Raw genomic sequence first — 17,138 nt, forward strand, 5'->3', positions numbered from 1 at the left:
TTCCGCACTGTCGCCTGATAAACAAAGTAAGAGCCTACGGAATACCAGACCAGCTGTGTGGCTGGATTGAAGAGTTTTTAGCAAACAGAACACAGCATGTTGTTCTCAATAGAGAGACGTCTACAGACGTTAAAGTAACCTCTGGTGTGTTATGGGACCATTGCTTTTCAGAATATATATATAAATGACCTAGTAGATAGTGTTGGAAGTTCCATGCGGCTTTTCGCGGATGGTGCTGTAGTATACAGAGAAGTTGCAGCATTAGAAAATTGCAGCGGATAGGCACTTGGTCCAGGGAGTGGAAACTGACTCTCAACATAGATAAATGTAATGTATTGCGAATACATAGAAAGAAGGATCCTTTATTGTATGATTATATGATAGCGGAACAAACACTGGTAGCAGTTACTTCTGTAAAATATCTGGGAGTATGCGTGCGGAACGATTTGAAGTGGAATGATCATATAAAATTAATTGATGGTAAGGCGGGTGCCAGGTTGAGATTCATTGGGAGAGTCCTTAGAAAATGTAGTCCATCAACAAAGGAGGTGGTTTACAAATATTTGAGTATTGCTCATCAGTGTGGGATCCGTACCAGGTCGGGTTGGCAGAGGAGAAGATCCAAAGAAGAGCGGCGCGTTTCGTCACAGGGTTATTTAGTAAGCGTGATAGCGTTACGGAGATGTTTAGCACACTCAAGTGACAGATTCTGCAAGAGAGGCGTTCTGCATCGCGGTGTAGCTTGCTGTCCAGGTTTCTGGATGAGGTATCGAATAAATTGCTTCCCCCTACTTATACCTCCCGAGGAGATCACGAATGTAAAATTAGAGAGATTCGAGCGCGCACCGAGGCTTTCCGGCAGTCGTTCTTCCCGCGAACCATACGCGACTGGAACAGGAAAGAGAGGTATGACAGCGGCACGTAAAGTGCCCTCCGCCACACACCGTTGGGTGGCTTGTGTAGTATAAATGTAGATGTAGATGTTAAGTCCCATGGTGCTCAGAGCCATTTGAACCATTTAGAAGCTGCGCAAGGCGACTGATGGTGACGTCATTGTGGAGTGATAACAACCGCAGCTAAACCATGACCAGGCAGTCCTCTTCTACTGACGGACAGTAACTGTCGAGCATTCCCGACGGTGACTGTGAAAAATCGTATGACATTAAGTGAAAGGAATCACTCGTGAGTTCCGAAGTGCTGGCCGCGGAACAGCTAGCACAGTGACTGACTGGAGGGAGTTGAAAAGAATGAGGTACAACAGTCGAACAGGTTCTCGTAAGCCACACATGTCTGTAGGCAGTGCTAAGTGAAGCTTGAGGTGGTATAAAGAGCAACACCACTGGAGAGTGGCTGACTGGAAACGAGTGATTTGGAGTGATGAACCACACTATATCCTGTGGCAATCCGTTGGAAGGACTTGAGTTTTCCGATTTCTTGAAGAACGTTATCTGACATCTTGTGTAGCCCAGCAATGATATACAGAGGGAGGACGGGAATGTGTTTCGTGGTTATTGCGCTTAGGAAAACATTAAATGCGGAGGGATATGACCACATTTTATGGCATTGTGTACTGCGTGCAGTAGAGGAGTAGTTCGGATACGATGGTTGTATCAATCAGTGCACCGTGTCCTAAGCAGCAACTGTGAGGCGTTGGTCTGTGGACAACAGCAAGTCCTGTAGTAGCTGCTCGTAAACCTTTCGGGATGTAAGGTCGTGGTCCAAGAAACTCTTCCCTGCGTGCCAATTCGTCCAGGACTGCGCTGGACATCCTCAGAGGCGCTCCTCTGCTGTCTTGACGACTGTCCGGTCGAACGTCCGAGAGCGACATAAATACTGTACGAAAGGGGGGTGGTCGAAGTAACACGTGATGAGCAGAGATAATCCTTGTCTGAAATAAAATTTAACTATCGATTGTCCTCTTGTCAAAGATAAAACTGTCTAGCAATTCTACCGTCCATATGTCGCTAAGTTTCATTGCCCCCTCTTTCCTATTAAAATTATCGTGATGCTTACAAATTTCAATAGATTCTCTACACAGTCGTAGATAATAATTTGATGTTGTACATAAAATTTCTATTTCACAAAAGTTCACTCCGTTGTTTCCTGATTGAAGCTACAGCCGATTTCTCTATTTTTCCTAGTCGGCAAAGACTTCTATGCTCTTTTAGCCGTGTATTTACGCTCTTCTTGGTGGTTCCAATATAAAATTTAGCACACGTACATGGTATTTTGTATATACCACAAGACAAGTATGAACCACAACGACGGAAAAATATAGTTTCTCTCCCTTTTATTAAATAAGTAACGGATCAGATCGGTAAGATTTTACAGAAACATGACATCAGACCGGTCTTTAGACCAACAAAGAAAATAAGTCAAGCACTCCGTTCTGTGAAGGATAAACGCCCTCTTCTGTCGACAAGTGGTGTATACAAAATTCCATGTACGTGTGGTAAAGTTTATATTGGAGTAACCAAGAGGAGCGTAAATACATGGCTAAAAGAGCATAAAATCTTTGCAGAGTAGGAAAAATAGACAAATCAGCCGTAACAGTCAGTCAGTCAGTCAGGAAACCACGAAGTGAAGTTTTCTGAAACAGAAGTTTTATCTACAACGTCAAATTATTTTCAACGACTATGTAGAGTAGCCATTGAAATTTATAAGCATCAGGATGATTTTAATAGGAAAGAGGAGGCAATGAAACTTAGCGACATATGGACAGTAGCTCTGCAGAATTGCTAGACAGTTTTATCTCTGACAAGATGACAATCGATAGTTAATTGTTATCTTTGTCAAGACGACAATCGATAGTTAAGTTTAACCTCTGACAAGGATTATCTCTGGTCATCACATGTTACTTTGACCACGCCCCCATTCCTACAGTATTTATGTCGCTTTCGGACGTCCGACCAGTCAGTCGGCAAGACTCATTGGAGGGGCCCCTTTGAGGATGTCCAGCGCAGTCTTTGACGAATCGTCAGGAGCAGAAGAGTTTCTTGGACCACGTCCTTACATACCGAGAGGTTTACCAGCAGCTATGTCATTCGGTCGTGAAAGCCTTCATTGTATAAGTCCTGAAGTGCTCAGACTGCCGATATGAAACCAGTGGACAACTTTGGGATGACTTTGAACGTCGACTTTGCTCCACACAACAGCAACCATCATCAGTAGCTTCTCTGATTTCAGATCATGAACGAAAATGAGCTGCCATTCCTTCACAGACATTCTGACTGCGCGCTGAAAGTGTCCCGAACATAGTTCAAGACGTCATAAAGATGTAGGGTAGATACATCCTATATTATTACTCACTAATGAATGTATTAATACTTTTGATCATACACTGTATCTTAAAAGTCCTTCCTCCTTTCTTGTCATATGTTCTATTAAACTTTTTCCCTCTCTTCATTAGTCTCATTGAAAGTCTGTTGTTCCACTTCTCTCAGTACCTACTCATTTTTCACCCTATCCATCCAACTTCCATTAGATCCTCTCAAGAGGTCCACCTTTGCTCTGTCTCTTCATCACTACCTACGTTTCAATATTATATACAGGAGGATACTAGGCAGTATTTTTCATATATGCTAAATTTTGGCGAGAGAAAGCGAATGACAAAAGACATGGTGACTTAGTGAACGAAACGCAATAACTGTTCAGAAGGAGTAAAAAGTTGGTAATTTACGAATAATGTTGCACTGTTAGATACCGTTTTTGTAGTCCGATGCTAATGTCACAAAATGCTGGCCATCAAAGGACTCTTCGTATTTAATCAGAAAACCAATCGGAATAACCGCATTTCCACGAATGATATTGGCTTGAATATAATCAATGTAAATATGTGTGGCGTGGACCCATTGCTGGTATATAAAATGGAACCATCAGTTGGTTTTTCTTCGTTCACCACAAATAATTCAGGTTGCTCCATAATCAATGATTTCCAGATCCATATCGATATCTGTTTGATCCTATGTGACATCAATGGAAGATAAATGTTCAAAGTTTAACTAATGGCTCGACGGCTGTTTCTTTTGAATAAGAATTAAGAGTTTGGTTCTTTTAGTTTTGGTAACTTTTGTTTTTCCTACCGTTGATGGTCTCATTTGCCTTCTTTTTCTTCTTCTTCCTACTTTGTTTTAACTAATCTTACTTTCGTTATCTTAGCCTCTGTCCAATATGGCATCTTAACAAACATCGGTATTTTTAATTCAAACAACATTCGAGATAAATAGCTCATCGGAAAACAAGAATGTGAATAAATGAAGGACACTTACTGCACAAACGTCGATACGAAGTGACATGAAAAATTTTTATGCAATGGACTTCAAAACATACGTTTGCTCATGAACCACGTTACGAATAGCTGGGTAAAATGTCGGACTTGGCACAGATAGATAATCGATAGAGGTCTGTTATGATGTAAGTGCAAGTCTTTCATCCAGCATAATCTGGGTAAATTATCAAATTAGTTATCTTATCTGACTCTCCCCTCCTTTTTGTTTTAAGGTAGGCTGTGATCTTTGTAGAATGTTGATGTTGGATACTAAGGAAAATATCTGAACTTCAGAGTTTCATAATGATTTGTCGACTTTGGATCCTGATCAATATAAACTCATTACATTTGCTGCTGCACGAAAAGGTAGTTATTGTATTCTGTAGTGGCAAAGAGCGAAACACCGTTATTTCTGTTTTTCTAAATGCTTAAACTGAAATATTTTAGAGACTGACCTTCATTCGGTGTTGAAGACTCAGAATGCTGAACTGCAATAGGATCAGTGGAAGCTGCGAAAAGAATAAAACATATAAATGAATCATTTGCTATAACGTAGAAAACACAATATATTAGAAACTGTTTAATATATAAAGAGATTTGTAATCTGAGTGAACTAAATACCTTATGTTGTTCACACAACTAAAACTGTACTGATGGCACTTGAATCTGGACTTTTTGTGTTTTTTTATTTGGTTTTATAAATCATAACTTACAACTGAAAACTACCACAAGTTAATTTGCAGCTACTTACGACAGTGGTAGTCATGAGCACAGCATGCGTCGTCTTCGTCGAAAATTGGCGCACATTTTTGTAGTTGAGAAACCGTCCACCACAGACTGTAGTCGCAGCTTTGTCGGCGACACCAGGGCTCTTTTAGACTCCCTGTAACATCAATTTGAAAAATATTTAATAACTGCTGAGACGTGAATAAATTAATAACCTTCGTAAACAACATGTAAGCGCTGCAGTCACTTTGTGGGCCGGTTTCCGTGTGTTTCTATTGCAGTCTTCAGTCCACAGAATGCACCGATGTTCTCCATGCTGGTGTAAGTAGTGAAAGTCTCTTGATCTCCACATAAGTACTCGACATACCTCTGCTTCAACCTGCGTGCTGCTTAGCCTCTGTCTACAACACGCCCCCCTCCAGCCCCTCTCTCTGCCACCTCTTCCATTAACAATTAACAATTGTTGGTATTGGTGCCCCAAACTGATCCCTTCTTTTAGTCACATTGTGCTACAAAGTTCTTTTCCTCCTGGTTGGATCCAGTTCCTCTTCGTTGCTTACCCATTCATCTGCAGCACCCATTTGAAAACCTTTACAGCTCTTGACTACTCAGAGCTCGTTCTACACAGATAATGTTCGCTCATCTTGCACTGATTTCTCCTTCTGCAGTCCGATCCACATACCTTCCCTGTTAAAAATGAATGAGGTTCTTCTGCTGAAAAAGTAGAACCAGTAGCAGTATACGAATGTAATGGGTGCAACAAATGTTTTCAGCATCAGGTTAACAGAGCGATTGATTGAACGGCAGTTTGTGAGTGAAAACTTAGATATATTGGCACTTGTTTGAAACAAAAGACACTGCCAAGCCCATAATAATCTGAAGTTCTAGTCTGAACACTCACATGCAAATCACAATAACTCTAATAGCCAGCGTACGGTAACCAACAAAACCCGTTACCAAAATGATTACGAAACGGATTATCTATGACAGAATGCTCGCTCAAATATTACACAACTTGAACCCTACTAGTGTTCTGTGTGCAGTCACGCCTTGTACAACACGCCACGCAGATTTTGGTTTCTAAAAAAAAAAAACACAGTTTACATATTAAAATCGGAATTTCATGTGTTCCTTTTTCTCGCACGTTTGAATCCACTTTGCGGCATTCCACGGTCATGTTTTAATCATTATTCTGTAAAATTATCACATCTATTCAGAGCTCCTTAAACCTGCATCCGAACATGGTGATGATGTGATGGATGAGGTCTGAACTGACTCTTTTGTCTTCACAAAGCAATTCGTTAGCGCACAAAATACACACGGACTTACTATCATCTGATTGGCTGATACACATCTTAGCCAATCCGATATTAGTATTAAACGGGTCAATGGCGCGTCTTTTACATTTAACGATCACAACTTTTATGAACAGTTTACCAAATGAACAAATTTAGAAACTCCACAAAAATCAAAATAGCTCTCTCTTTAAAAAAAGAATTATCGTAAAATGTTTCTTGTTTTCCCAATACCATAAATCGGCTAGTTGTACATTACAAAACTCCCCTGAGAGTATAATTCACTTTCTCGGTGTACAGTCATAGTTATCACGCTACCGTGTACTCAGTTAACAGACATAAAAATCCTCATTTAACCTTTTACTTTCCATTCACACCATCATTCACATTAATAAACAAATTAGCAATAATTAATGACAGTCGTAATAACTTCAATACTACAGTTCTATAGCCGGCCGGTGTGGCCGTGCGGTTCTAGGAGCTCCAGTCTGGAACCGCGTGACCGCTACGGTCGCAGGTTCGAATCCTGCCTCGGGCTTGGATGTGTGTGATGTCCTTAGGTTAGTTAGGTTTAAGTAGTTCTAAGTTCTAGGGGAATGATGACCACAGATATTCAGTCCCATAGTGCTCAGAGCCATTTTTGAACCAGTTCTATTTCCAAAATATGCTTTAGCTATTTGATAGTTTCATAGTTCGTAAGAAGCTGACACCTTTCCCACACAGACGCAACTACTTGCAGCTAGCTACTGGGTGATCAGAGAGCATCTGTAATGCGTGAACTGTGACTCATTGAAACTGTCGGCCCGCTACCGTCTCTCACTTAACATAGGCGCGATACGAAGACTTCGCATCGCTTAGGTACATTGTTGCGGCTTAGCTTCAGGAAAACCTTCGCAACCAGCCAAGAAATGGCTGGCCGTGCCACCAATGTAGTTCTGCAGCTGGGCGATGAAGCAGCACTGGATCGGCACCCAACAAAAGCCTAGTTTCACCGAACTGGTGCACCGGATTGCTGCGTACTATGGCACAACACGATGTTTCTATTGCCGACGAAGTTTCATAAAACAAACGACTGGAGCGAGTATGAATTAGAGACGGGGAAAAACCAGCCGGTTAAAACCGATACCGATATTTTAGTTCTGAATGAACTGTATTTTTCGGTATTTGTTCGGTCACAGTTACAACAGGTGTCTTTTTATATTTTGCTAATAACCGGGCAAAAAACCGAAATATCAATGAGCCAAAGCAGGAGCGCAACTTTTTTGGTTTTTAAATAAATATCTTAAAAATATGTAGTATTTACTCGTAACATTTCCATTGCTTAGAAATATTGCGTTATTATAAATGGCTCTGAGCACTATAGGACTTAACATCTGAGGTCATCAGTCCCCTAGAACTTAGAACTACTTACACCTAATTAAGCTAAGGACGACACACACATCCATGCCCGAGGCAGGATTCGAACCTGTGACCGTAGCGGTCGCGCGGTTCCAGATTGAAGCGCCTAGAACCGCTCGGCCACATCGGCCGGCTGCGTTATTATAGAAAACGGGATAAGCGATGAGTGCTATTTAAATAACAATGCCGATAGAAACGTGCAAGAAACACATGGCGTAAGAACTGGTACAGCATTACAGAGACAATGATGTAGCTGTCACCACGTGGTGTGGCCTTTTGGATGGTACGCAAGTACATGCGGTGTGCCAGGCTTACCCTAAATAGTCTAGACGTTAGATGTGGTACAGAATGATGTCCTTAGTCTGGAAGTAATTTACGAAGCGCCAAGATTAAAAATTGGAGAAGCCAAAACAAACCTGCGACACCTTGTCAGCAGATAAACTTAAAATGTAACAATCCATTCATAGTTTACAATAAAAATAGAAAGTAGCTGGTCTGTTGCCTGTGCCTACATGATATGCATTTATCTGCTTGTAAACCTCGAAAACGGACAAATTCACACAAAAAAACAGAGTTTTCCATCTTCAGTTTTCACCGTTTAGCTGTCCGCCCCCGGTAACTGAGTCGTCAGCGCGGCAGAATGTCATTCCTAACGGACCGGGTTCGATTCCCGGCTGAGTCGAAGATTTTCTCCGCTCCGGGACTGGGTGTTGTGTTGTCCCAGTCATCATCATTTCATCCCCATCGACGTGCAAGTCGCCGAAGTGGCGTCAAATCGAAAGACTTGCACCCGGCGAACGGTCTACCCGACGGGAGGCCCTAGTCACACGACATTAACATTTACCGTTTAGCTCTGACTATTCGGGACGCAAAGATGTGGATTATTTATTTACTCGATCGGTATTTACAAGGCGAAATATTAAACCAGGACATTACAGAATTAAAACGACACATTCAGCATTACTTAATTACGTAATACAAAATGCAGTTCGCCATTAAAACCATGCACAGTACACTCGATCAAGTGGTCCATTGATTGGTGGAATCCACATTCGCACTGAGGGTCGTTCGCGAGGCCCCATGTTGTCATCATCTCCCTGCATCTTCCGACACCCGTCCTCACACGATTCAGCGCAGTCCACGCTCTTCTGGAAATCCTAAAGCCCTTTATTGGTATGCTTGGGTCAGTAACAGGTTTTCAGTTCTTTACTGTGCTTCTACGTCATAAACTTTTCCATTCATTCTCTGGGTCGAAGGGAAACACCTTTTCCCCTGTTTACCATAGAGGTGACCTTGATCTCAGGCGATTTTGGTATCACGTTCCTGGTTTATAGGAAGATTTGAGTTTCCCAGTGTTTTCTTGATAGTAGCTGATTTTGGTTCAAATGGCTCTGAGCACTATGGGACTCAACATCTGTGGTCATCAGTCCCCTAGATCTTAGAACTACTTAAACATAACTAACCTAAGGACATCACACACATCCATGCCCGAGGCAGGATTCGAACCTGCGACCGTAGCGGTCACGCGGCTCCAGACTGAAGCGCCTAGAACCGCACGGCCACACCGGCCGGCGCAGTAGCTGATTTCTTCTGATTACATGTGGTGCTATGTTAGACAGTACTGGTAGCCAATATATAGGTGTAGGTCTAAGTGCCCCCAATATTATTCTCATTGTTTCTCTTAGCTGGATATACAGGGTGTTACAAAAAGGTACGGCCAAACTTTCAGGAAACATTCCTCACACACAAAGAAAGAAAATACGAGTATGTTATGTGGACATGTGTCCGGAAACGCTTACTTACCATGTTAGAGCTCATTTTATTACTTCTCTTCAAATCACATTAATCATGGAATGGAAACACACAGCAACAGAACGTACCAGCGTGAGTTCAAACACTTTGTTACAGGAAATGGTCAAAATGTCCTCAGTTAGCGAGGATACATGCATCCACCCCCCGTCGGATGGAATCCCTGATGCGCTGATGCAGCCCTGGAGAATGGAGTATTGTATCACAGCCGTCCACAATACGAGCACGAAGAGTCTCTACATTTGGTACCGGGGTTGCGTAGACAAGAGCTTTCAAATGCCCCCATAAATGAAAGTCAAGAGGGTTTAGGTCAGGAGAGCGTGGTCCGCCTCTACCAATCCATCGGTCACCGAATCTGTTGTTGAGAAGCGTACGAACATTTCGACTGAAATGTACAGGAGCTCCATCGTGTATGAACGACATGTTTGTCGTACTTGTAAAGGCACATGTTCTAGCAGCACAGGTAGAGTATCCTGTATGAAATCATGGCGGTAATCGAGGAAGTACAGCACATACTGACGAAACTAAAATGAGCTCTAACATGGAAATTAAGCGTTTCCGGACACATGTCCACATAACATCTTTTCTTTATTTGTGTGTGAGGAATATTTCCTGAAAGTTTGGCCGTACCTTTTTGTAACACCCTGTATACACTTCTGGCCCATACAGGTGTACAATACTCGGCCACACTGTATAACAGTGCCAAGGCTGAAATTCTCAAGGTAGTTGCACCACATCCCCAAGTGTTTCCGGTGATTCTGGCAAGAATGGCATTTCTAGATTTTAGTTTTTGTTTTGTATCCTCTAGACGAGCTCTGTACGACAGGGACCGGTCCAGCTTTACTCCAAGGTACCGAGGTTTATCTTCACGTTTAATGGTCTGGTTATTCATGCAGATATTCAGCTTTGTCTTATCTTCTATGTTATTGAGATGCATGTTTACACTTACTGTCTTTTCTGTCTGGTCTTCGATTACAGTACGATTTTTGAGCACATTTTCAAAAAGTTAGAATCTATAGGAGAATATCGGAGCTGGTTGTAGTATTCAGTCGCTTATCACTCTTCCGGAAAATCTGCGAAAGGTGGTCGGACTAAGTGTCCTTTTATTTGTTTGCAGGACATTTCTATATTTATTATAGGAAGTAAAAGGAATAAAAAATCGAAAATCGGCTATTTCAGAAATCTGTTATTTTGAGCAGTTTTAAGACTCAGGTTAATCTGGCACTGGAGAAACTCAATATAACCGAAAACATGTTGTCTCAGTGATAACCACCATGCCTAATATACACTCCTGGAAATGGAAAAAAGACACATTGACACCGGTGTGTCAGACCCACCATACTTGCTCCCGACACTGCGAGAGGGCTGTACAAGCAATGATCACACGCACGGCACAGCGGACACACCAGGAACCGCGGTGTTGGCCGTCGAATGGCGCTAGCTGCGCAGCATTTGTGCACCGCCGCCGTCAGTGTCAGCCAGTTTGCCGTGGCATATGGAGCTCCATCGCAGTCTTTAACACTGGTAGCATGCCGCGACAGCGTCGACGTGAACCGTATGTGCAGTTGACGGACTTTGAGCGAGGGCGTATAGTGGGCATGCGGGAGGCCGGGTGGACGTACCGCCGAATTGCTCAACACGTGGGGCGTGAGGTCTCCACAGTACATCGATGTTGTCGCCAGTGGTCGGCGGAAGGTGCACGTGCCCGTCGACCTGGGACCGGACCGCAGCGACGCACGGATGCACGCCAAGACCGTAGGATCCTACGCAGCGCCGTAGGGGACCGCACCGCCACTTCCCAGCAAATTAGGGACACTGTTGCTCCTGGGGTATCGGCGAGGACCATTCGCAACCGTCTCCATGAAGCTGGGCTACGGTCCCGCACACCGTTAGGCCGTCTTCCGCTCACGCCCCAACATCGTGCAGCCCGCCTCCAGTGGTGTCGCGACAGGCGTGAATGGAGGGACGAATGGAGACGTGTCGTCTTCAGCGATGAGAGTCGCTTCTGCCTTGGTGCCAATGATGGTCGTATGCGTGTTTGGCGCCGTGCAGGTGAGCGCCACAATCAGGACTGCATACGACCGAGGCACACAGGGCCAACACCCGGCATCATGGTGTGGGGAGCGATCTCCTACACTGGCCGTACACCACTGGTGATCGTCGAGGGGACACTGAATAGTGCACGGTACATCCAAACCGTCATCGAACCCATCGTTCTACCATTCCTAGACCGGCAAGGGAACTTGCTGTTCCAACAGGACAATGCACGTCCGCATGTATCCCGTGCCACCCAACGTGCTCTAGAAGGTGTAAGTCAACTACCCTGGCCAGCAAGATCTCCGGATCTGTCCCCCATTGAGCATGTTTGGGACTGGATGAAGCGTCGTCTCACGCGGTCTGCACGTCCAGCACGAACGCTGGTCCAACTGAGGCGCCAGGTGGAAATGGCATGGCAAGCCGTTCCACAGGACTACATCCAGCATCTCTACGATCGTCTCCATGGGAGAATAGCAGCCTGCATTGCTGCGAAAGGTGGATATACACTGTACTAGTGCCGACATTGTGCATGCTCTGTTGTCTGTGTCTATGTGCCTGTGGTTCTGTCAGTATGATCATGTGATGTATCTGACCCCAGGAATGTGTCAATAAAGTTTCCCCTTCCTGGGACAATGAATTCACGGTGTTCTTATTTCAATTTCCAGGAGTGTAAATACTCCCAGCTCAGCCAGTAACAACATTCCTTCAGTGCCGTGCCTTCGGGCAACCCGGTCTCTGCACCAGTCCCCAATCGAACCATAGGTGAAGCTACTGCAGCCTCCTCATCGACCAGCTTCACCAAATTGATGAATCCGCTAATCTACGAGTCGTCATCTAGCCCAGATAGTTCCGGTCTTCGAACAGGACCCTTCGAGGAAAGGTCACCTCCACTGTGCCATCGCCTGATATTCAGGTCAGTCTCCGAGAGTCCTGAGTTAAATTCTGGACACCTACACGTTCCTGCCAGCCTCCTCAGCAATGTTCACCAGTCCAGCTGTTAAAACTCGCTGCACAACCGAGCTGAGACCTGACTTACGTCAGCAAATTCACTGTCTGTCGAAGCATTTCGCTGCCTCAACATACCTCACTTGCTGGTTACTAGCTGCACCGAGCGAGGTGGCATAGTGGTTAGCACACTGGTCTCGCATTCGGGAGGAAGACGGTTCAAACCCGTGTCCAGCCATCTTGATTCGGGTTTTCTGTGATTTCCCTAAGTCATTTATGGCAAATGACGGAATGGTTCCTTTTAAAGAAGGGACGGCCAATTTTCTTCTCCATTCTTCCCTAATTCCAGCTTGTGCTCCGTCTCTAATCACCTCACTGTCGACGAGACGTTAAACACAAATCTCCTCCTCCTCCTGTTTACTAGCTGCGACTGGCTCCTGACCTGCTTCCGTCAGGGTATGGAAAGCATTAAAAAAAAGAAGATAAGCAGACTATTTGGTAAACCTTATTAGCTCTGTCAATAAAATTCTTGTGGACTGTTGACAGCATTGTTAATATATAAAACTGTCCGACGTTTCGGCCACTATTCCAAGTGGCCATCCTCAGGGCTTTGTGCTCAGCTGACTGGATCTGTGTTCGTGGTACTGGTGAATCGAACCCACAGCTTTCCGAACTCGCCTTTCTACAGTCAGAACACAACAAAAATGTCAGCTAGTTGTAACAATATACTCGATGTTAACGCATTGCACTTTTTCAACAAATACTATGTTTGAAGATAGTAACTGTTCTCGAAAGAACAGATACCACTGATGAACGTGCAGCTTCTCTAGAATAAATGATAATTAATTAAAACCCTCAGCTGTCGACATGTGTTGTTGATATACCTCGATGGGGATATACCTCACGGGGAGCCTGCAAGGGATAAGTCCCTGCAGTCGCGCTGTTCATCTGTGTCCTCGGTGGCTCAGATGCAGCCAGCACAGTAACTCAGCGTGTTCGGTCCAAGGGGTAGCTGCCCTCTGTAATAAAAAAAAACTGAGTTAATGGATCAACGACGAACTGAAACGGGTGTCTTGCGACGTCCGCCCCGAGCAGATACAACGAACGAAAACGAACACAATGAGATTTAAAAAAACGGATGGATAGAGCATTTGCCATGTAAGCACGCGATCCCGGGTTCGAGTCCCGGTCGGGGCACACATTTTCAACGGTCCCCGTTGACTTATATCAACGCCTGTATGCAGCTAGGTGTATCAACAACACCTGTCGGCAGCTGATGGTTTCAATTAATTATCATTTAAATACTATGTTGCTCTTCTTAAAATTTTATATCGTCACTACTTCATCCATCGGCAGCTCTTCTACTGACCAAACACGCCATGTACTTGCAACAAATACTCATACCTACAAAATGATGTACCAATAAATAGGGTAGAAAGTTCCAAATTTATGGGTGTACGTATCGATGAAAACGTTAATTGCAGGAAACATATTACTGAGCTTCTCAAAAAATTTCGTTCAAATACTTCTGGTCTTCGTACAATTGCTGGTCTTGAAAACAAACGTATCAACTTCCTGACGCATTTTGCATATTTCCACTCAATAATGTCTTAAGGAATTATATTTTTGTGGCAACTCAGTATGTGGAATGAAAGTATTGATTTCAAAAACGCTAGCTCTGCGAATAATATGTGGTGTTCACTTACAGATGTCATGGAGGAACCTCTTGAAGGAGCTAGGCGTTTTAATTACGCCATCACGAAAGATATTTTCGCTAGTGAATTTCGTCATAAATAATCCATCACTATTTGAGAAGAACTGTTATGTACATACGTGCAACACTAGAGTGAGAAAGACCTTTATTACCGATTGCTAAAGCTGTCAGTGGCTCGGAGAGGAGTTCAATGTGCAGCAATAACATTTTTTGATCATTTGCCCAATAATATAAAATGCCTGACAGGTAGATGAGCAAGTAGTAGGAATAAAGTGATAATGTTATCATTAATGTTAACGCTAATCATGGGTACATGTCCTGCAAACTGGCTCGTTCCCCACAGCTTCGATGAAACAGTCGTTCAGATGATCTGTGGAACGTTAACTAACTAACTAGGAAAACTGATTAATGCTTTAGCATCTCATTTCTCATTCAAATTCCCTCGGCATAGCCTGACTTACACTATGCTCCATTAGCCGTGTACTTCTATCAATGTACCTCTTATACCATTTTACACAACACTCTATCAGTTCCATTCTACTGATCTTTCTGGTCCTTTGCCATAACTCACAGAAGTTCTATGTCATTAACACTCCCCACATTTTTTTATTCACCCTGAACTTCTAATTCCCACTCAAAATCTCTCCCTGGATTCTTTTACAGCAAGCTCTATGTACAGGCTGAATAACATCGGGGATAGACAATAAACCTTTTTCACTCTCATCTCAACTACACCTTCCCTTCGCGTCGTTTGACATATATGTGCAGCAGAGTGTCTGCAAAAGTTGTAGATGACTCTCCGCTTCATGTATTTGATCCCAGTTTGATTCAGAAATTCAAATAATGCTTTCCTCCTATGCCGATAAAGGCTTTATCTAAATCTACAAATGCTGTAAATCTGGATCTTTCTTTGGCTCTGTGCCCTTATTCATATTTAGCAAATATTACATTAAGTGAACCAACTTATTTTGACTATAAGTATCATGTTTATAGACGATAAAACGTTAACTTACCGTCATATCCCTTCTGGCACACACACCTCATGCACTCAGACTGTGTTCCTTCAATGAACTGGCCCTCCAGGTACGTCTTCCCTTTATAAGGACATTCGGCCACGTTTAGTGGGCTCTTGGTGTCATTCGCTGAAAAAACAAGTATATCTAATGTATCAAGCCAGTGAGATAAATATAATCAAATAAAATTATGTTTCCAGAGACCTTTTCGAGTCTCAAACATCGAGGACGTATATATGCAGACTGAGGAGAAGAATGGAAATTTGTACGAAGGCCGGGATTCGAACCTGAGTATCCTGCTCATTAAGCGTAGCGATTAGTGCATGTGCCTAGTGAGCAGGAGACACGGGTTCGAATCCTGGCCCTGGCAAAAATTTTCATTCGTCGCTTCAGTCTGCATACATACAGATACATAAAAGCCTAAACTTGCATATTCTCTGTACAGAATTCTAGTAGTGTCTTTGGATGGCAGTATTTTGCAGTAGCTCTTAGAAATCAATTATTCAATGGTAATGATAGTGGTTATTCTTGAAAAAATCTAGGAAATAGTGGAAAAAGTAAGAAATTAATGACGAATTGGTTATAAGCGTCTTGAATGACAATTTGAAAATTACAAAGTTCGCCGCCCGCTGATTTTCGCGTGTGCTCACATCAATCCAAAAACCCACCTGCACGCAGCAGCAGTCGCGATGTTGCAGCTGTATGCTTTTGCCACCTTATCACCACTGACGGGTGCTGGTTGCACCACTATGGGGCTGAGATAAAGGAGCAAAGGATGCAGTGGGAACACGAGGATTCACCACCGCCGAAATGGGCCAAGACACAACTATCATCAGGCAGGGTAACGCAGAGTGCTTTTTGTGGACTGCTGTGGTGTGGTACTAACAGATTATACAAGTAAGGTGCAAAATGCCATAGGAGGATACTGCCGAAATATGTAGACGAGCTTAAAGGAGACCGTTGGAAGCTGTATAAAGGCATGTTTGTACTCCACGGCAACACACCAGCTCATTCTGCACACTACATTGTCACACGCAATTCTTCTTTCTGCTACCAAATAAGGCTCATATCGGTTAAACTCTCTGAGAAACACAACGAAATAGTAATTGTGAATGTTTCAGAATACAAACGTATTGTGGCCAAATAAAGATAATTAGTGTTGAAGCAGGTGTACTAACTACAAACGTTACCGCTGTCTTCGACATTGCGGTTGTGGTTCCGAAATGCTTTGGACGTCAACAGAAAAAAGTACAATATTGTGGTCAACTATGGCGAACTATTGCTTAATATTCGCCAACCCTGACGTGACAAAATTTAAGGATTGGCGATATGAACGTTTGCGGATGGTGGTAGTATCGCATACGCAATGTATAAAAGAGCAGTGCATTGACGGAGCTGTCATTTGTACTCCGATGACTCATGTGAAAAAGTGTCGGACGTGATTATGGCCGCTCAGCGGGAATTTACAAACTTTGAACGCGGAGTGGTAATTGAAGTTAGATGCATGGAACATTCCATTTCGGAAATCGATAGGTAATTTAACATTACGATATCGAAAGTGTCAAGAGTGCGCTGAGAATACCATATTTCAGGAATTATCTCTCACCACGGACAACGGAGTGGCACACGGCCGTCACTTAACGACCGAGAGCAGCGGCCAGAAATAACGGCAGAAATCGATGTGGGACGTATGACGAACTTATTCGTTAGCACAGAGCGGCAGAATTTCCGAATTAATGGGCTATGGCAGAAGACGACTGTCACGAGTGCCTTTACTAACAGGACGACCTCAACTCCATCACCTTTTGTGGGGTCTCCATCAAATCGATTGATCACTGTACTACAGGACCTGGTCAGATGAGTCCCGATTTCACTGAATAAGAGCTGATTGTAGGGTTCGAGTCTGGCACAGACCTCACAAAACCATGGACCAA

The 17,138-nt window shown here is 43.5% G+C and overlaps 1 protein-coding gene across 1 annotated transcript in view; it reads right to left on the reverse strand.

Annotated features, from left to right (window-relative positions):
• The window catches only part of LOC126456100 (uncharacterized), a 67,652-nt gene that overhangs the window by 11,896 nt on the left and 38,618 nt on the right, over positions 1-17,138 (reverse strand). Inside the window, exons 5-7 of the mRNA XM_050091856.1 lie at positions 15,205-15,333; positions 5,019-5,150; positions 4,723-4,776 (exon numbers count right to left, since the gene is read on the reverse strand). Coding sequence (XP_049947813.1) covers positions 4,723-4,776; positions 5,019-5,150; positions 15,205-15,333 — 315 coding nt within the window. The remainder of the gene's footprint in view (positions 1-4,722; positions 4,777-5,018; positions 5,151-15,204; positions 15,334-17,138) is intronic.

This window comes from Schistocerca serialis, chromosome 2 (assembly GCF_023864345.2).
Source record: "Schistocerca serialis cubense isolate TAMUIC-IGC-003099 chromosome 2, iqSchSeri2.2, whole genome shotgun sequence".
Taxonomy (NCBI): Eukaryota; Metazoa; Arthropoda; class Insecta; order Orthoptera; family Acrididae; genus Schistocerca; species Schistocerca serialis.